General features: G+C 35.6%; 1 protein-coding gene across 5 annotated transcripts in view; it reads right to left on the reverse strand.

Moving 5' to 3' along the window:
* Positions 1 to 22,087, reverse strand: part of VPS8 (VPS8 subunit of CORVET complex) — a 295,388-nt gene that overhangs the window by 97,877 nt on the left and 175,424 nt on the right. For all 5 annotated transcript variants that reach the window (XM_061194394.1, XM_061194392.1, XM_061194393.1 and 2 more), the window contains 6 exons: positions 18,447 to 18,594; positions 10,234 to 10,323; positions 9,637 to 9,679; positions 5,914 to 6,017; positions 1,446 to 1,527; positions 1,025 to 1,107 (listed from right to left, as the gene is read on the reverse strand). In XM_061194394.1, coding sequence (XP_061050377.1) covers positions 1,025 to 1,107; positions 1,446 to 1,527; positions 5,914 to 6,017; positions 9,637 to 9,679; positions 10,234 to 10,323; positions 18,447 to 18,594 — 550 coding nt within the window. The remainder of the gene's footprint in view (positions 1 to 1,024; positions 1,108 to 1,445; positions 1,528 to 5,913; positions 6,018 to 9,636; positions 9,680 to 10,233; positions 10,324 to 18,446; positions 18,595 to 22,087) is intronic.

Genomic DNA, 22,087 nt, shown 5'->3' on the forward strand with positions numbered 1-22,087 from the left:
TGTCTTATGGAGATATTACTTTATATATGATTAAAAACCTTATGACTAATATATTTTAGAATAGATATAAGAAAAGTAGTCTGTACTAAATTATTATTCAATTCATGATAAGGATCAATGAAATGATACGTGTGAAGATACATTCTAAAGGATAACGTACAATGTGGTGAGAGACTGCTGGACGCAGTAGTCTTTATCAGCAAAGGTCCAGCTGCTTCATACCAGATTGGAAGGAGAGCTTGGAGAGTCTTAAAAGAGAGCTGAGAGGGACATTCTTGACTGGATAAAAATCATTTGAAAATTATGAAGATCAATGGCATCATATTACTGTTTGACTTTTTTTTTTTTTCTTTTTGGTGTGTCTCTATCTTGCGTAAAGTAAGGGAAGACAAAATGGATTCTAAGGATAATTCCTGCTGTTCACCCAAGAATGTTCACAGATTTTTCTAAAAATATATCTTAGCATATTTTTAGTGTTCTCCTTTTGATGAAGTTGGAAAGGTTCGGGCCTTTTTGCTGAAGAAAACCGGCTGGAATGATGTTTCCTACAAAGGCTTTGGACACAAAGCCAGCTAGAATCTATAGCAGGAGATGAGCTTTGGACAGAAAGTTTTAGGACGAGTTAGAAACCCTAAGTAACAAGATTAAGAAATGTCTATATTAACATAATTTTTACGTTTCTCTTTTTGATCTAAAAAGTATAATCAGCTGGAAACAATGGTAATTCTCTCCCAGTTAGCACACCAAAAGGAAGCTTGTGTATCTGAATCCAAAGGTCACAGTGAACTGAAGCCTGCACCCCCTAACTGAAGGTTGCAAGTGTGTGCCAGGCAAACCCACATCACTGGAGTGCTAGGAAAGATTCAAGGATGAGAGTTGTAAGTTAGATATTTCGTTAATGCCAAAAATCAGCTGCATTATGCTTGAGATCCATTTACACATTAGCCCAATTTGCTATTATTTATACATAACTAAAATATTAGTTAAAATTGATCAACGCTGAATCTTCCCCCTTTCAACTCACCTGTAAGATTCTTTGCAAGATTGATGGAAGGGCAATAAATGCTGCCATGTTGTTTAGAACTTGCATGGTCAAAGATTTCAGAGCTGTTATAATAAAATGTCAATATTAAGGTTAGTTTAAAGTAAGAGTTTTTTGTTTTTCCTGTAAGTCATAGGAATACAACTTCCTAGAAACTTGGCTAACCAAGGCCAGTTTGATATTTTAAAGTTAACTGCTGTTAAGTTGCAAAGCTACTATTATCCAAGACAAATGATATAACTGGTGCCACAGAAAGCAGTGAACATGAAAAAATGAGATCAACACTACAGTATGATTTCATTAAGGAAAATAATAAAAATACGATGCTGGGAGAAGGTATCAAAATGACAATCATCAGCAGATAGAAATTGGGGGACAGTATACGTGGACGCTATGACCTTACCTTCAGAGTGCAGATGAGGCGCAGCTGAACTAGACAGCTTCTGAGGTGCCATCATTGCCTCCAGTAATGGAAACCAGAGTGCCTATAATGGCAGAGGAAACCAAAGGAAAATAAAAGTACTCTGTTGTTTTTAAGAACAGCTAACATCAGCTTAGTGTTTCACAGGTTGAAATGTACTTCTCACATACATTTGTTGGTAAAAATTAGAAAAAGAAAAGATGGAACACTTGACTGGGAAGAGAAAAGACAGTAAAAAAGCAAAGACCACAGCCAGAACAGATATCTTTACCATGTGCCTTGGGAAAATAAGGAAGCTGAAGTTAAATAAGTCTAGACCTTGGAACTGCAAATCTTCTGTGTCTCAGAAAAGGGTAGGTTCAAAGGAGCCAGAGCAGAGCCTCAGGCTACGTTCTTAAATGTTTCACTGACACAGTCTAAACAGCCCTATGTACTGCAGAAGGGAATAAAGAACTCTCCCACAACTACCCTCCCCCCATTTCTCATCAGCTATGTCAAGCAAGATAAATAAATACAGTTCTCCAAAGTTTTCTCCTATATCAAGCATTATTTTGTTATTTCCTCAGTCATCACAGACTAAGAAGTGGAAGTTAACATTATTTCAATTAACATTTCCAACCACATCATGACATAAATGAACAGATCTAACATTTATTTATTCCTATTACGTAGGGCACTGTATTAAATGCTTTACATACATTTTGTCGTTTCAATCTCATGATAACCTTATACAGTAAGCATTATCTTTACTGGAGATAAGATGCTGAAGCTTAGAGAAGTTGAGTAATTTGCCAATGATTATACACTGCCATATGTGCATCATATGTGTTCTTCCTAAGCCTTAGGAAAAATCTTCATCATCAAAAATCAAACTAATACATTTTAAAATTTCAAGCATATTTTCCTGTTGGGTAATGATTTACAAAGGCCTTATTTCACCCAGTATCTTGGGAGAAACCTATTCCTGCAAACAACCAAGAGGCATGAAAAAAAAGTCAGTATTGACAGAGCAGGACAAGCATGGTTAAGGGGACAGGCTAATGGTCTGGTGACTTTCCCACGGGGTGATCTTCCACTGAAGAGCTCTACAAGGAAGCCCTTATCTGCCCCCATTTGAGGTTTTCTAAGGCCAGGATTTTACGTACTTTTTTTTTTTAACAGTATTTCTTCAAGTTCTTAAGATACTGGTTTTAACTATGTTGTATACTGGCAATTCTTTATTTTATTGAAATTTTAATTTATTTTATCTAGTACTCATGAATTTTTAATCTTGTATTTTATTCTTGGATGGCTTTACTTAGCTTGTGTTTTCGTTGCCTATTTCAGTTTGTTTTTACAACCACATTATTTATTTCCATGTATTTTTATAGTCTTTTAATTTAACTGTATATGGTATACCTCATTTTTACCTTTTGGTTTTTATATTTATTATATTTAGAAATTTGATTTAAAATTTTTCTTATTTAATCCAGAAATTTTAGAAGAATTACCTTTTTTAAAGGTTACTTTATTCTTGGTTTATAAATAGCAGACTGGGGGAAGCATGGCTGCAGAGATAATAGCCATGGGAAGTGTTCATACCCTAAATAGAGGAATTGTTCTTCTTCAATTAAATCTCCACATTAACCTGAAATACATGGTAGACACCTTTTAAATATTTTTTCTCTCTTGCTCTTTAATGCTGGTTATTAAAATGTTAACTTGGATAAACTCTAAAAACCCACAGGCTAAAATAACAATCCATGATAATGACAATCCTAACCCCTGAGAGCAACACAGCTGAACCTGAATTACTTTCTCATGTTACATAATCAACAGCTTTCTTTTTCAGGGAATTATGTGCATAACAAAGCCATATTCTTTATTATATGTAATCACTGGACACTGGGGTAGATGGACATACAAAGTAGGACAGGTATAGATTCTACCTGGGAAAGGACTGACAACCCGACTTCGTGCAGTCTAACTTTAAGGAAATACTCCATGACATTAAATCTTCTGAAGAAACTTTTAGAAAGAGATATTACAGACAATTCATTATCAGGCTTTTGGATACTTCAAATTTTCTAGTTAGATTAGGGTCGGTGGCAATAGCTCTTGTTCTCACTCTCTCCAAACCAAAAACAAAGCAAAGAGGAACAAGGGAAACAACCATGAAAATCCCCCAAAATTAATGTTTGGTATTACATAAAATCAGTTCAGCATTTTCACAAAAATAGTATTTACATAAAAACCAGCATGCAATGTTTTTATTATTGCTATGAACGTTGTTCAGAAAAGAAGCAAAAACCAGTTGTTGGAGGGTGGAGGGGAGTACAGAGTGGTGTGAGAGGCACGTGTGTGTGTCTAAGAGAGGAAGAGACAGATTCCAACTCAGATATATTTTTTGACAAAAAAATACAGAATAAATTACCCTTTCACCACATCAAAGGAAGCCTTAGTCCTGTCTCTGATTAAGAGATAAGAGTTCAAATATAGTCAGAATAATCCCTAGAGTTCTGGAGGCATGAATTTTATATCTAATTCTACCATTAATATATGTGAATCTGGACATATTTCAGCTTATGTGAGCCTAAATGGCTCTATTTATAAAACATAATTGTCATTTTTCCTTAAATTTTCCATGAGAAGAAGGAAGAATATCAAATAGATGTTAGGGAGGAGACAGAAGGGTTGAAAAATATTTATGTATATTTATGTATAAACATAGCTTTAATAATTTTACCCTTTTGTGTTTTTCTATCAAAATATAACCATGTCCAAATGCAGACAGTTAGCCAAAAGATAAATGAAAACTAAAACTTAGGAATGGAAAAATCAGGGCAAAAGGAATGTTGTAAAGCCCATAATACATTTAAATAAAGACTGAACAACTATGGGAATTGTGGATACAGAAAAGAATGTATTGTTAACCTTAATGAGGTAAAATAACATAACTAACTAAAATTCAGAGGGATGGAGAAGGGAGGCTGGAGCAAGTGTGTATGAGTTCACGTAAACCTCCTTACTGGTCGGACATCATAGATATTATGAAAACCGAAATGTAATTATAAACGATACTTCTAATCTATTACAGTTATTTAGATTTTTTCAACTTCAGGGAGATTTATTAAGAGATAGTGTACTGAAGAACTATTTATTTGAATTTCAGAATTTCCTCAGTTTTACATAAGCTTCCTAAATGAGATTAAATACTATATTTTTGAAGCAAACATTACTTGATTCAATCTTTCTAAAATTATGTTAACCTAGGTAGATAAAAAATATCTAGGGTGATATTCACCAAACGATAATGACAGTTATTTCTGGGTGATAAGATGGATACAGGGTAATTTTTTTAAACATCCCTCTGTGTAACTTTCTGTATTGCGGGATTTTAAAAAATAATGGGTATGTATCATTTCACTCAAAAAAGTTTTTTAAATAAAAAAACCACATCTATTATATAAATGTGTTTGTTATATACAATTTATATTCTAAAGGGTATTCAAAATTTATGACCTTAAAAAAACCCTTGACAAAAACATAAAGGAGAAATTTACCCATCTCATAAGAACAGAAACATACCAAGTTTATCATTTTCATTGGAACATGTATGGCAAACTATATATGAAAAATTTACCCTGCTTTCCATTTCAGAAGCCCAGGCAGTGGAAGGAGGCCAGGTGGTGTTAAGTCAGAGGCCAGAGCCTGGAGGGGCAGGCGCACTTATGCCATACATATCACACTGCTAACCTTACTTCTTAAAACTACTGCACAATTTAGCTGTCAAGTCGCATCTCGCCCCCCTTGGTTTCTGCTTCACTGCTGTAACTCCCACCCGCCCCACGTGCTCTACATCTCCTTCAGCTCTGCGTTCTCCCTTTTTGCAGTCTGGAATCTGTTACAGACGTGGTTCCAACCTTGGCTGCACAGTGGAATCACGTGGGAAGCCTTAAAACATACTGATGACTGCGGCCCAGCCCCAAAGACTTTAATTTAATTGATCTCAGGTACAGTCTGGGATTTTTCAAAGCTCCCCATGTGACTCTTATGTGCGGCCAAGGTTGAGAACTACTATGCCGTAGCCTTCTTGACCTTTTTCAGCTTTCTCTGTATCCCTTGAGGCTTTTCCTCCAGTGCTTCACGCTCACCTTATCCACGGGGAATGGTACAGATGATAAATGGACGACACATCCACAGTACCACTACACGGAATACACAAAAACTCGGTCCAAAGAGAACAAGGACATCTAGTATTCACACACCTAAATTTTGCAGCACAGCCAAATCTAAGAATATAAAGCCTTTTGTGAGAACAAAGCAGACAGGCACTCCTCATAATAACTTTAGGAGTCTTATACTCCTGGGAGCACTGAACTCAGGTAGCTGAGAGGGCAGTGGAAATAGAATTAATTCCTAGTTTCAGACCAGAACAGATTTTTAAAAGCCTCTGTAGTCACTCTCCTACCTCTCTCTGCTGCTGGTTCAAATTATGTGAATTTCTCTGGCAAAGGGCAATTGTCTCCACCATGGTCTCTTCGACATTCTTCAGTGAGGGATCCTCTTTGGTATCTAGATTCAGAAAAACTGTTAACATCACTCAAGGATATATTACTGATAATCTCAAAGCTTCTGTAAAAAATTAAACAATTTTTTCTCTGCATACTTTTAGTTTTCTATGATATAATCATGTATAAGACCTGATACCGAACTTCAGTAGATAAAAAGCAGGTAGTTCTTTGCAACAGTTTTCCATATAAATGTCTGACATTCCTAGGACATAGAAAGCACATCATACTTAGCATTTTAATATGCTTTAGCTGTGGAAAATCCCCAACCATTTGTCTGTGGATTAGTTAATAGAAAGATCATCTTTTATCTTTCTTGCTCTACCATTTCTTCCTCTATATTTTTTTAAATTTAATTAATTAATTAATTAATTTATTTATTTATGGCTGTGTTGGGTCTTCGTTTCTGTGCGAGGGCTTTCTCTAGTTGCGGCAAGTGGGGGCCACTCTTCATCGCGGTGCACGGGCCTCTCACTATCGCGGCCTCTCTTGTTGCAGAGCACAGGCTCCAGACGCGCAGGCTCACGGGCCCAGTTGCTCCGTGGCATGTGGGATCTTCCCAGACCAGGGCTCGAAGCCGTGTCCCCTGCACTGGCAGGCAGATTCTCAACCACTGAGCCACCAGGGAAGCCCATCTTCCTCTATGTCTTAAATGTATGTATTTCTCCAAGATACTATCTCAGGCCCTTTTCTTTTCATTTTTTTCAATAATTTCAGCCACTCTTCTGGTTTTAATTCCTATGTCTTTGCTAATAACTTTCAAATATACACCTCCAGCCCTTATTCCTTTCAAATCTGCACGTTGAATTTTCACCAGGCTCTAGGACATCTATCTCTACATGGACATCCTGCAGTCACTTTGAACTTTATATGTGCAAAACCCAACCCATTTTTCTTACTTCAAATCTGCTCCTCCCCCTACATTTCCAAACTAAGTTAATAGAACCATGACCTTTAAGTCAACCAGTTTATAAATCTTCACCATCTTTGATGCTTTCACCTGCACATTCAAATAAATTGTTAATTTTGTTAATTCTACTTCCACACTCTCATATACCCACTACTTTACCCGAGTGCAGCCCTTCATCACCTCGTTTGCACTACAGCAGCAGCCTCTAAATTAACTTTTGACTTCCAAATCTTGCCTTCCTCATTCCCTTTTATACTGTCATTACAGTTCTCTTAAGCACAAGTCCAAACATATGAGTCTCATGCACAAAATCTATCAAAGACTTCTAATTTTTACAAAGAGAATGTCAATAAACCTCTGATCCTAAGTAAACACAGTAAACATCCTGGTGCATCTTCCCACCCTCGGTGCTCTTATATCACCAGATTATTTCCTCTCCCCAAGGTTACTAGCCAGGCACTTTCATGCTCATGTTCTCCTCAGCCCAGAAGACTCTTTCCTTGCTTTTGTCTATCAAATTCCTGTTCATCATTCCAGTCGTGATTACTTCAAAGGTCACATCTTCCACAAAAGAATCTCAGTTACAGGTAGTTTCCCAATTTTCCACAACCCTTTGCCACTCTCACTGTACCTCTTTTATAGTATTTGATTCTACATGCACTAGAGGTTTTTATTTACATATCTGTCTCCTTCAAGAGACTGTAGCTCTTTGGGCGAGGACTGTGTTTTAGCCATCTGTGTATCACCCACAGAAACTAGCCCAGTGCTGTGCAAGTACCAAATCCTTCAAAACTCCTAAGCACACTGTCAAAATTGAATCTGACAGTAAATGGTAGTTATGAGACTATTAGTGAGACATTTACCTTCATTGGAATTCAAGGAATTGGCTTCCCTACACATATCACCTGCAAATTACTGTAGTGATTTGGGGGAAACATTCTTCTTACTTTTCCCACAATCCTTCATGTAATGTCTATAAAAATTATTCTCATAACAGTAAATTGAAAGAGAAAAATGCCATAAATGCAACAAATCTAACAGTCAAATTGACTGAACATATACTAAAGCACAAAAACAATAATTAAATGTTTAGTTGGACTAAATATAGAAAAGTCAACCAACTGTTATGGAAGTTCCAAAAACAAATAATCTATGGAGAATTAGGGTAAAGGTGTTTAGGGGAATGTGTGGGCTAAGGGGTCCAAGAAATGTGTTAGTGGGTTAAAAAGGTAAAACAATCTAAAAATCACCTATCAAGTGTTTCTCTGAACTTTGGGAGGGATATTTTGAAAATGTCAAGTAATAGGAAAACAAATAATCCAATTCAAAAGTGGACAAAGGATATGAATAGACATTTCTCCAAAGAAGATATAGAAATGGCCAATAAGTCTAAGAAAAGATGCTCAACATCACCAATTATTAAGGAAATGCAAATCAAAACCACAATGAGATGCTACCTCACACTCATTAGGATGGCTACTAGCAAGAAAACAGAAAATAAAAGTGTTAGTGAAGATGTGGAGAATTTGGAACCCTTGTGCATTGCTGGTGAGAATGTAAAATGATATTGCCATTACGGAAAACGGTATGGTGGTTCCTCAAAAAATTAAAAATAGAATTACCATTTAACTCAGTAATCCCACTTCTGGGTATACACCGAGAAGAACTGAAAGCAGGGACTCAAAAAGATATTTCTACACCCATGTTCATAGCAGCATTATTCACAATAGTCAAAAGGTGGAAGCAACCAAGTGCCCATTGATGAATAGAAAAACAAAATGTAGTATATACATAAAATAGAATATTATTCAGTCTTAGAAATGAATGAAATTCTGCATGTGCTACAACATGGATAAATCTTGAAGACTTTATGCTAAGTGTAATAAGCTAGACACAAAAGGACAATTACTGTTTGATTCCACTTATAAGATACATAGAGTAATCAAATTCAAATTCATCAAGTCAGAAAGTAGAATGGTGGTTACCAGGGGCTGGATGGGGAGGAGGGAATTAGGAGTAATTGTCTAATGGGTACAGAGTTTCAGTTTGGGATGCTGAAAAGCTTCTGGAGATGGATGGTGGTGATTATTGCACAATGATGTGAATGTACTTATTGCCAATGAATTGTAAACTTAAAAATGGTTAAAATGGTGAATTTTATGTTAGTTTATTTTACCACACTTTTACAAAATAAATAACTTTTTTTTTAGTATCAAGGAATATAATAGGAATTACATATCTATCTGTGGCAAAGCCATTCAAGATTTTAAACTGTTTCAAGTTTTACTGCTTTCTGCTAAAATTATATAAATTCAATACAGAAACATTGATTATTACTTACTGATTAGAAGCTCTGCTTTGCTGTTGTTCAGCACATTATAGTAATTTTTAAGATGTTAGTTATGTGCCTCATTTATAATAACCAAAACATAAGTACAGAAATATAACTAAAAAATTAATCAATACCAGTGAAGAGTACCTAATTTTCTGTCCAATGACCTCTACTGACAATTAGCATTGCAAAACCACAGTGGTTTATATTACTTCTTATTATGAGCCCTTGAAAACAAGCCAAAATTGGGATCAACGTCAAATAAACAGTATCATGCAGATCAATGTGATTATTACTTAATAAATACAGTTTATCATTTAATATCTTTTAAAACATGGGGCCCATGGAAAAAGAAATTGTAAATTACACTCGAGAACTTACTTTCATCTTGATGTGTTATCTCTTGAAGTTTGCTTTGTAGTCTCTAGGAGGTAAAAGGAACACTTTTTATTTCTAATCCACCAATACCTGAATTACCATATTTTAAAGGTAAACCCCAAGAAACAACAAGGTTATTAAGAATGATCTCTGCCATTCAGAAGAGAATTGTTGTGTATATAGAAAGCACAGGGCTTCCCTGGTGGCGCAGTGGTTAAGAATCCGCCTGCCAATGCAGGGGACACGGGTTTAAGCCCTGGTCCGGGAGGATCCCATGTGCCATGGAGCAACTAAGCCCGTGCGCCACAACTACTGAGCTTGTGCCCTAGAGCCCGCAAGCCACAACTACTAAGCCTTGGAATTAGTATCATGTGGGATGCTGGTATATCGTGACATGCATGATAACAATATTTAGAGATAAAATGTACAAAAAAATGTACTGTTGTCTGCAGCTTACTTTGAAACATAAGAAATTAAGATGGATTGACAAAAACTTACACAATGTTGTATGTCAATTTTATCTCACGAAAAAAAGATGGATTGATAAATGGGTATAGGGCTAGACAGAAACATGACAAAGCAAATACAGTAAAATGTTACCTTTAGCATTATTAAGAAGGCACCATGAATATCTCCTTTCTTTTCTAATAGATAAGCAGTGACTTCATGAAGTTGATACTTCTGGGTAATCTAGGAAAGAAGAAAAGATAAAGCTTTTTTGTTCAAAAATCTTGTTTGTGGAGTCAGAAGATCCTATTAAGGATGAAAAAAACCCCCATGATAATAAATAATGAATTCATACCCTAGTAGTATGCTACTTTACAGTATAACATGCAAATATTTGACTTTCTAGTCTTAGAGTGGCCCATTTGGGACTCTGACTGAACCAAGGTCACTCATTTTTTTTTTTAACTTATTTATTTAAAAAGTTGTTATGCACCTGAATCAGGTATATCCATTGCACAAAAGGTAACATGTATACATAAATAGTAATAATATACACCAGAAATTGATAAGTATAATTATTCACAAAATATTTAGAACAAAATGACAATGAAAACTCTATATATTAGCTTGTGGGATCTTAATAAAAATTAATAAACTAAGAGTTTCTAATAAGTAAAAAAGAAATGCCAGTTAAGCTAAGGTAAAAGAAAGAAAATAAGTACAGAAAAGAATGTCATGGAAAGAAACAACAGAGAAACAATAGCGAGGTTTAAAAGAAAATCCTAAATTAGTCTTTGAAAAGACTAATAACATAGAATAAAACTTTCTTAGGAGTAAGAAAAAAGAGAGGCACAAATCACATATTATAGGTTAACAGATCAAAGGAGGAAAACATGTGATCATCTCAATAAATGCAGAAAAAGTATTTAGTAAAATGCAGCACCCATTTTTCACAAAAATAAAAACAATACAAAACACTCTAACCCAAACTGGTAATGGCACTTTTTTAATTTAATAAAAATTATCTATCAAAATCCTACAATAAACACCATATTTAACATAAAATGTTAGACACATTCCCCTTTAAATCAGGAACAAGGAGAGAATGCATACTATCACTGCCTCTGTTCAATAATATCCCAGAGCTCCTAGATATCTGATGAGGGAATGAAAAAAGTATAAGATTGGAAAGAAAGAAAAAAAACTACCATTATTCTCAGAAAAAATTATTGTCATAAAAAAATCTAGAAAATATTTGAACGAAAAAAGGATTCAGCCTGGTTGCTAGATATAAAACAATGAACAAAAATTAATAACATACACCAGCAGTAACCAATTAAAAAAAAGTCATTTCAAAAAATTTCCTTTCAGAAATTTCATTTCTAATTAGCCTGAGTAAACATGGAGGGAGTGGAGCCACCTCACACCATGGCCCTCCATCTAGCCAGAGCAGAGAGAGCCACTGCAGGTACTAGCACGCATGCCTGTGCTTGGGAGGGAGCAGAGGCTGCTTGGACTATAACCCTTCCTCCAGCCACATCAGAGACTGTCACTGCCTGCACACAAATACGTGCAAGCACTAGGGAAGGAGTGGAATCAACTCAGGCCCTCGTCCTGCTTCCAGCTAGGGTGGAGACTGCCACTGCTGGTACAACTGCACAAGGGTAGAAGTGGAACCAGCTTACTAGTGTGGTTCCTACTGCTCTGGCCCTGACCCTGCCTCTACCCAATGTGTGCATACCAGGGAAGAAGTGGAACAAGTTTAGAAGTGCAGCCCCAAGCCCTTAGGTCCCAGCCATATCCCCAACCATGGCGAACACCACCATAACACTGGGAAGAAGCCCAACGCTCTCAAAGATCCTGCTCCAGACCCTTAGGTCTTGGCACCATCCCTAATAGGGCAGTGACTCTAGCCCTACACGTCAGCAATACAGTGCCTTGTAGCACATAACAGGGAAAGATGTAGCCTTTGCTCACTTTAAAATTAGCTCTTCCACCAGTGCCACGGGGGACAAGCAGACTTCACAGGGATGCTCCCACATATGGACATGCCTTCAAGACTGGGATATGGAACTGTTTCACATAATCTCACACAGAAAAACAGAGAATGTCAAACAAGATATAAAAAGAGAGGAATATGCTTCAGATGAAAGAAAAAGGTAAATTCATTAAGGGGGTGGGAAACAAATAAAAAAAGTGATAAATAATTTACCTGAAAGGAGTTCAAAGCATTAGTAATAAAATGCTAACTGAACATGGGAAAATAATAGATGAACACAGTGATAACTGCACGAAAGAAACAGAAAATATAAAAGAGAATTAACAAAGCTGAAGAATACAATAACTGAAATTTAAAATACACAAGAAGGAGTTAACAACAGAATGAAAAATAAGCTAAAACTGACACCAGTGAAATACAAAGAACCATAAGAGACTATTACAAACAACTATATGCCAATAAAATGTATAACCTAGAAGAAATGGACAAATTCTTAGGAAGATACAACCATCCAAGACTGAACCAGGAAGAAATAGATAATGTGAAAAGACAAATCACAAGTGCTGAAATTGAAACAGTGATTAAAAAACTTCCAACAAACTGAAGTCCAGGTCCCAGTGGCTTCACAGGTGAATTGCATCAAACATTTAGAGAAGAATTAACACCTATCCTTCTGAAACTCTTCCAAAATATTGCAGAGGAAGGAACACTCCCAAGCTCATTCTATGAGGCCCCCATCACCCTGATACCAAAACCAGACAAAAATACCACAAAAAAAGAAAATTACAGGCCAATACCACTGATGAACACAGATGCAAAAATACTCAAGAAAATACTAGCAAACTGAATCCAACAATACATTAAAAGGATCATACACTATGATCAAGTGGGATTTATCCCAGGGATGCAAGGATTCTTCAGTATCCACAAATTAATCAATGTGATACACCACATTAACAAACTGAAGAATAAAAACCATATGATCGGGACTTCCCTGGTGGTGCAGTGGTTAAGAATCTGCCTGCCAAGGCAGAGGACACGGGTTCGAGCCCTGGTCCGGGAAGATCCCACATGCCGTGGAGCAGCTAAGCCCATGTGCCACAACTACTGAGCCTGAGCCCACGAGCCACAACTACTGAAGCCCATGCACCTAGCGTGCTCCACAATAAGAGAAGCCACCACAATGAGAAGCTCGCGCACTGCAACGAAGAGTAGCCCTCACTCACCACAACTAGAGAAAGCCCATGGCACAGCAACGAAGACCCAACATAGCTAAAAATAAATAAGTAAATAAATAACCATATGATCATCTCAATAGGTGCAGAAAAAACTTTTGACAAAATTCAACGCCCATTTACGATAAAAAAAAAACTCTCTAGAAAGTGGGCATAGAGAGAACTTACCTCAACATAATAAAGGCCATATATGAAAACCCCACAGCTAACATCACTCTCAATGGTGAAAAGCTGAAAGCGTTCCCTCTAAGAGCAGGAACAAGGCAAGGATAACCACTGTCAACACTTTTATTCAACAAGTTTTGGAAGTCCTAGCCACAGCCATCAGAGAAGAAAAAAGAAATAAAAAGAATCCAAATTGGAAAAGAAGAAATAAGACCATCACTGTTTGCAGATGAAATGATACTATCCATAGAAAATCCTAAAGATGCTACCAGAAAACTATTGGAACGCATCAATGAATTTGGTAAAGTTGCAGGATACAAAATTAATACACAGAAATCTTTTGCATTCTTATACATAACAATTAAAGATCAGAAAGAGAAATTAAGGAAAGAATCCCATTTACCATCACATCAAATAGAATAAAATAACTAGGAATAAACCTACCTAAGGAGGCAAAAGACCTATACTCTGAAAACTATAAGATGCTGATGAAAGAAATTGAAGATGACACAGTTGGAAAGATATATCATGTTCTTGGATTGAAAGAATCAATATGGTCAAAATGACTATACTACCCAAGGCAATCTACAGATTTAATGCAATCCCTTTCAAATTACCAATGGCATTTTTCACAGAACTAGAACAAAAAATTATAAAATTTATATGGAAACACAAAAGACCCCAAAGAGCCAAAGCAATACTGAGAAAGAAAAACGAAGCTGGAGGAATCAGAGTCCCTGACTTCAGACTACAGTACAAAACTACAGAAATCAAAACAGTATGGTAGATCCATGGAACAGGATAGAAAGCCCAGAAATAAACCCATGCACATATGGTCAATTAATCTACAACAAAGGAGGCTAGACTATACAATGGACAAAAGACAGTCTCTTCAGGAAGTGATGCTGGGAAAACTGGACAGCTACATGTAAAAGAATGAAATTAGAACATTCTCTAACACCATACACAAAAATAAACTTAAGGTGGATCAAAGACCTAAATGTAAGACCAGACACTATAAAACTCTTAGAGGAAAACATAGGCAGAACACTCTTTGACATAAATCATAGCAATATTTTTTTGGATCTGTCTCCTAGAGTGATGGAAATGAAAACAAAAATAAACAAATGGGACCTAATTAAACTTAAAAGCTTCTGCACAGCAAAGGAAACCATAAACAAAACAAAAAGACAACCCACAGAATGAGAGAAAATATTTGCAAACAAAGTGACTGACAAAGGATTAATCTACAAAACCTACAAACAGCTCATGCAGCTCTATGTCAAAAAAACAAACAATCCAATCAAAAAATGGGCAGAAGATCTAAACAGAGATTTCTCCAAAGAAGACACACAGATGGCCAAAAAAGCTCATGAAAGGATGCTCAACATCACTAATTATCAGAGAAATGCAAATCAAAACTACAATGAGGTATCACCTCACATAGCTTAGAATGGCCATCATCAAAAAGTCTACAAACAATAAATGCTGGAGAGGGTGTGGAGAAAAGGGAACCCTCCTACACTGTTGGTGAGAATGTAAATTGGTACAACTGCTATGGAGAACAATATGGAAGTTCCTTAAAGAACCAAAAATAGAACTACCATATAATCCAGCAATCCCACTCCTGGGCATATATCCTGAGAAAACCATAATCTAAAAAGATACATGCACCCCAATGTTCATTGCAGAGCTATTTACAATAGCCAAGACATGGAAGCAATCTAAATGTCCATTGATAGAGGAATGGATAAAGAAGATGTGATACATATACACAATGGAATATTACTCAGCCATAAAAAAGAATGAAATACTGCCATTTGTAGAAACATGGGTGGACCTAGAGATTATCATACTAAGTGAAGTAAGGCAGACAGAGAAAGACAAATGTCATACGATGTCACTCATATGTGGAGTCTAATTAAAAAATGATACAAATGAACTTATTTACAAAACAGAAACAGACTCACAGACTTCGAAAACAAACTTATGGTTACCAAAGGGGAAACGTGGGGGGGTGCAGGGGGATAAATCAGGAGCTTGGGATTAACACATACACACTATTATACATAAAACAGATAACCAACAAGGGCCTATTGTATGACACAGGGAACTCTACTCAATATTCTGTGATATTAATAACCTATATGAGAAAAGAATCTAAAAAAGAATGAATACATGTATATGTATAACTGAACCACTTTGCTGTACATCTGAAACTAACACAACATTGAAATCAACTATATTCCAATAAAATTTTTTTTTAAATTTCCTTTTACAATGTTAACAAAAAGTATCTAAGAACAAATTGAGGAAAATGTGCAAGAGCCTTATGTAAAATATTATATTTTATAACTTTAGTTATAAAACCTCACCAAAGTGGGTAAAAGGCATTTCAAAAAGACAACCATGTTCCTGAATGTGAAGACCATACCATAAGATGTCAATCCTCCCTGAATTAATCTATAAATTCAATGTATTTTTCATCAAAATCCCAGAAGAATATGTTATTTTTATAGGAATGTGACAATGTGATTCCTAATTTGATGCAAAATAGTAAGAGGCCAAGAGTAGCCAGAGAATCTTAAAGAAAAAGAATGAGGAAGAAAGACTCTTCTTCCAAATAATAAACCTTATTTTAAAGCTGTATTAATTAAAATATGTGGCATGGGTATAGGGAAAGACAAATGACCAAAAGAATAGAACAGAATTCACAAAAAGATCTATGTATATTTGGGAGTTTGGTGTACAGCAGTATGGCATTATAAATAAGTGAAGAAAGGACAAGAAAATGCCACATGGACCATTAGCCATCCACATGGAAAAAAAATATAAATCCCTCTCTTGATCTGTTTACAAAAATAAATTCCAGATGGACTAAAAGCCTAAATGAAAAAAGCCAAACTATAAAACTCATATAAGAGGATATCCTTAATGCCATTAAAGTAGGAAAGGAAATAAAAGTCACACACACAAAATTTTAATGTTAAAGGAAAAGACTGATAAATTAAAATAGAAGTCACTAAAAACCAAGTTAAAAGACATGCCATTATAGACTGGAAGAAGGCATCTCCAACATATAAAATCAGCAAAGGACTAGAGATCCAGAAATTAGAAAGAACTTCTAGAAATCAGTAATAGAAGGGCAAAACCTCAATAGGAAACTGGGCAAATGATATGAATAGATAATTCAGAGAAAAGAAAACCCAAAGTGTCATTAAAGATATGGAAAGATATGCAATGTTATGAGTAAGCAATGATAATCATCACACCGGCAAAAATTAAGAAGTCTAAAAATACTAGAAATCAGCAAGGATGTGGAAAAACAGCAAATTTCAAATACTGATGATGAGACTGGAAGCAAATAAGAAATCAACTTGGCAATATGAATAGAATTCAGCTACTCTATTGTCTAAAGAATTCCACTTCCAGGCATACTACTTAGAGAAATCTCAGATGGGCACAAAGAAGGTATGTACAAAGATGTCCAAAGTAGCATTGTTTATAATGGCAAAAGATTGGAAACACTCTGAATGTCTGTGAATAGGAAAATATATAAACTGCGGCACAGTCATTCAATAGACTATTATATGATCATTAAAATGAATGAACTAGAGCTATTTGTATTAAAAACTGATAGATAAAAAATTAATAAAAAAGCAATTTGCAATAGGATATTACTGTATGATACCATTAATACAAATTTTAAAAACATACAGAACTGTACCTTGTGTTTTATAGGTAAATTCATATACAGGAAAAATTTTAAAAATGGATGGGAAGGATAAACTTCCCATCTTCAGGTCAGTACTAACCTCAAGGGAGACATGACAGATAAAGGATGCTTTATTTCTAAAACAAACAACAAAGATCTGAAGCCAGTATGGCAAAACATTAACATCTGTAAAGTTGGGTTGGTGGGAATATATGTACCCATTTTGCACATTTCTATGTATTTTGAAATATTTTATAATTAAAAAAATTTTAATTGTGTGGGCAGTTTAGGACATGGATGCAGAAAATATGGGCTACTGTTTCATGAGTATTGATAGCAACAATATAAAGGTAGCTTAAAAACAAATTTTAGGGCTTCCCTGGTGGCGCAGTGGTTGAGAGTCTGCCTGCCAATGCAGGGGACACGGGTTCGAGCCCTGGTCTGGGAGGATCCCACATGCCGCGGAGCGACTAGGCCCGTGAGCCACGGTTACTGAGCCTGCACGTCTGGAGCCTGTGCTCCGCAACAGGAGAGGCCGCAATGGTGAGAGGCCCGCGCACCGCGATGAAGAGTGGCCCCCACTTGCCGCAACTAGAGAAGGCCCTCGCACAGAAACGAAGACCCAACACAGCCATAAATAAATAAATAAATTTTAAAAACAAACAAAAAAACAAACCCTCTTTAAAAAAAAAAAAAAAAAAATTTTAAACAGGGAACATACTAGCCTCTTATGGTAGATTAGAATATGTGTGTATGTATACATATGTACATATGTGCATACATGCACACACACACACATTCATTTCCATTTGGAAACAGGAGAAAACAAGGAAAGAGAATCAAGGCAATGATTGTGTAATTGCCTTCTAGTCTAGTAAGTCACATGGCACAACAGGACTATCTAACCATCAGTGCCTGCAAGTAAGAGCTTGGTTTTTCCCTCTTAATATTTTTACTGTATTCCTTTTTCTCTGCTTATCCTGTTGGCTAGAATGCCTGTGAAACTTGATGGATAACAATGATGGACATGTGTTGTTTCTGACTTTACTAGAATAAACAGAGAGGCAATAACACAGCAATGGAGAGCATGCACGATGGAGTCAAACTACCTGGGTTCAATCTCGGGTGCTAGCACTTACTAGGTATAAACTTAGCCAACTGATTTAATATATGAATCTCCCTGTGCTCATCTGTAAAATGGTGAGCAATAAAGAAAAGTTTACTCTTGCCTTCTCTACATTACTGGTCTTACCTGAATAGTTTCTTCTAGGTGGTAGCACTCAAGGACTTGCAGTGTTTCTATAACCTGGTTTGGGCTGAACTGACACAATAGCTCAATGAACTGCTCTGTAATACAAGGCGATATCTGCAGCAATTCTTGATTTACATGAATACCTTCCCTGAAAACAGAAAAGGCAAGACAGTAGCATTATTTAATCATACCATAATTAAAGCTACAGGTAAAAAGTATGTTACCTTAAAACCAAGACTACCTTTTGATCAGGTAAAATCATGAATTAAAAGTCTTAATGTTACTTAGGTTATTAAGGTGAATTATACACTACATCAGAAACATTCTAAATCACAATATTTCTCAATTTACATTGAATAATTAAGGAAATGATATTCAGTGGAGGCTCCTCTAAATCATACCTGAAGTTGTACTGTTGCTCTAAAAGAAACAAAGATGACTCAATTTAGTTTAAACAATTTGATCCATGAGTAACTATATATAATAAGCCATCTTCTAGTCTCAACAACTGTCCCTACTAAACTTCCCTTATAGCACCAATCACATCATGTTATAATTACTTCTTCAATTATCTATCTTCTCTAAAAGACTATAAATTCTGTGAGGGTAGGCATCAGTACCTTCTCACTAATGAATTCTTAAAGCTTACAACAGTGTCTTCCATGTAGCAAGGGCTAATTATTTGGTTGTTGTTAAAACAAATAAGTGGATGAATAGTAGGATATACAAAATTTATGGTTCATTTGCCTTGTATGCCAGCCACTCACAAAGCCCACTATTCATAATGCCTACACAAAAGCTGTGGGAGTATTAGTTTTACCATGGTGGACACTACTGGAACTATTTAAAAAATCAACTGCGGTTCATTGGAGATATAACAATCATCTTCTCTCTACCTTCAAAAGAAGTCAGTTCCTTCTGGGAGTCCTATCTTCTCTTCAGAATTCCTCAACTAAAGCTCCTTATGTAAAGAACTGGAACAGCGTTAATAACATACAAAAAATTGCTACAAAAACGCCCTACAAACAAAAGTCCAGGGCCAGATGGCTTCACTGGGAAATTCTACCAAATGTATGAAGAAGAACTTATACCGATCCTTCTCAAACTCTTCCTAAAGACTGAAGAGGAAGGAACACTCCCAAAGACATTCTATGAAGCCACCATCACCCTGATACCAAAACTAGACAAAGACACTACCAAAAAAGAAAATTAAAGGCCAATATCTTTGGTGAATATAGATGCAAAAACTCAACAAATATTAGCAAACTGAATCCAACAACACATAAAAAAGGTCATACACCATGACCAAGTTGGATTCATCCCAGGGTCACAAGGATGGTTCAACATATGCAAATCATCAATGTGATACACCACATCAACAAAAACCACATGATCATCTTAATAGATGAAGAAAAAGCATTTGACAAAATTCAACATCCATTCATGATAAAAACCCTTACGAAATGGGTATAGAGGGAACATATCTCAACATAATAAAAGCTATTTATGACAAACCCACAGCCAATATAATACTCAACAGTGAAAAGCTGAAAGCCTTCCCACTAAAATCTGGAACAAGGATGCCCACTCTCACCACTTCTCTTCAACATAGTATTGGAAGTCCTAGCCACAGCAATCACACAAGAAAAAGAAATAAAAGGTATTCAAATTGGTAGGGAAGAGGTAAAATTGTCACTATATGCAGATGACATAGTTTTCTACTATATATAGAAAACCCTAAAGACTCCACACAAAAACTACTAGAACTGATAAATGAATTCAGCAACATAGCAGGATACAAGATTAACATACAGAAATCGGTTGCACATGTTTACACTAACAATGGAACAGCATAAAGGGAATGTAAAAAAATAATACCTTTTAAAATTGCATCCATAAATAAATAAAATATTTAGGAATAAACCCCACCAAGGAGGTGAAAGACTTACATGCTGAGAACTACAAAACATTAATAAAGGAAATTAAAGATGATTCAAAGAAATGGAAAGATATTCCATGCTCTTGGATTGGAAGAATCAGCACTGTTAAAATGGCAATACTACCCAAAGCAATCTACAGATTTAATGTGATCCCTATCAAATTACCCATGACATTTTTCACAAAACTAGAACAAATAAATCTAAAATTTATAAGGGATCATAAAAGACCCAGAATTGCCAAGGCAATCCTGAGGAGGCATAACCCTCCCAGACTTCAGATAATACTACAAAGCTTCAGTAATCAAAACAGTGTGGTATTGGCACAAAAACAGACATACAGATCAATGCAACAGAATAGAGACCCCCAGAAATAAACCCACACACCTCTGGTCAATTAATGTTCGACAAAGGAGGCCAAACAATAAAACGTGAAAAAGACAGTCTCTTCAGCAAGTGGTGCTGGGAAAGTTGAACAGCTGCATGTAAATCAAAGAAGTCAGAACATACCCTCACGCCATGCACAAAAATAAGCTCAAAATAGCTTAAAGACTTAAATACAAGACGAGACACCATAAAACTCCTAAAAGAGATCATAGACAAAACATTCCCTGACATAAATTGTACCAATGTTTTCTTAGGTCAGTCTCCCAAGGCAATAGAAATAAAAGCAAAAATAAACAAATGGGACCTAATCAAACTTACAAGCTTTTGCACAGCAAAGGAAACCATAAACAAAAGGAAAAGAAAACCTACAGAATGGGAGAAAATATTTGTGAAGTATGGGACCGACAAGGGCTTAATTCCCAAAATATACAAACAGCTCATACAACTCAACAACAAAAGAACAACCCAATCGAAAAATGGAAAGTCAACCACTAGAAAAAGTTTTTTAAAAGAAGTATAATTAATATACTAAGAGAGACAAAAAATGGAATCATATACAAACCCTCAGTTAAAGTCAGAGGAGGCATAAAAATAGTAGGAAACAAACAAAAAGAAACAAAAAACAAGGGTGATGAATAAAAAATAGTATAAACAGAACAGAAGAAAGGGTAGGATTTTGTAAAAGCCACAAAGTACCTTAATATGTGTCCTTTTCATTGTAAATAGAAAAAATATGGGTATTTGGAAAGATTTCTTTAAATATCAATGAAGCAAAGTTTTTGAAACTTTAGCTCGTAGCACTCACATGCCAGTTTTCATTGTTTCAGAAATTCTAAAAGCAAAGAGCAGACCGTTCCAAACTCCTAACAATTGCTCTCATTTTTATTATTAACGTATCAATCTAAATTTCTATTATTAACTAAGCAATTAGTGGGGGCAATGAATATGGTGAGCATTAAGCTACCTACATCTAACCACATCATCTGATTATCATTCAATCATACACACAAACAGTATGTGTGCATACCATTTAATGTTATGTATTTTTCCAGTTTAGCATTATTTAAACATTCATATTGCCATGTTTGCCAATTTGGTATTTAACTATGTTCATATACCTTACCATTTATATAGCTATCTCCCCCATCTACTTTTTTAAACAGTTTTTTCACTATATAAATGTTAATATGGATATTTCAATATTAACTACCTTTTTCTTATGGTATTTCCTTAAAATATATTTTCCAAAATGGAATCACTGGATCAAAGCACATGTACAACCTTAGAGCTCTTAATACATATAGATAAAACTATGAA

Source organism: Eubalaena glacialis, chromosome 6 (genome assembly GCF_028564815.1).
Source record: "Eubalaena glacialis isolate mEubGla1 chromosome 6, mEubGla1.1.hap2.+ XY, whole genome shotgun sequence".
NCBI classification, from domain to species: domain Eukaryota; kingdom Metazoa; phylum Chordata; class Mammalia; order Artiodactyla; family Balaenidae; genus Eubalaena; species Eubalaena glacialis.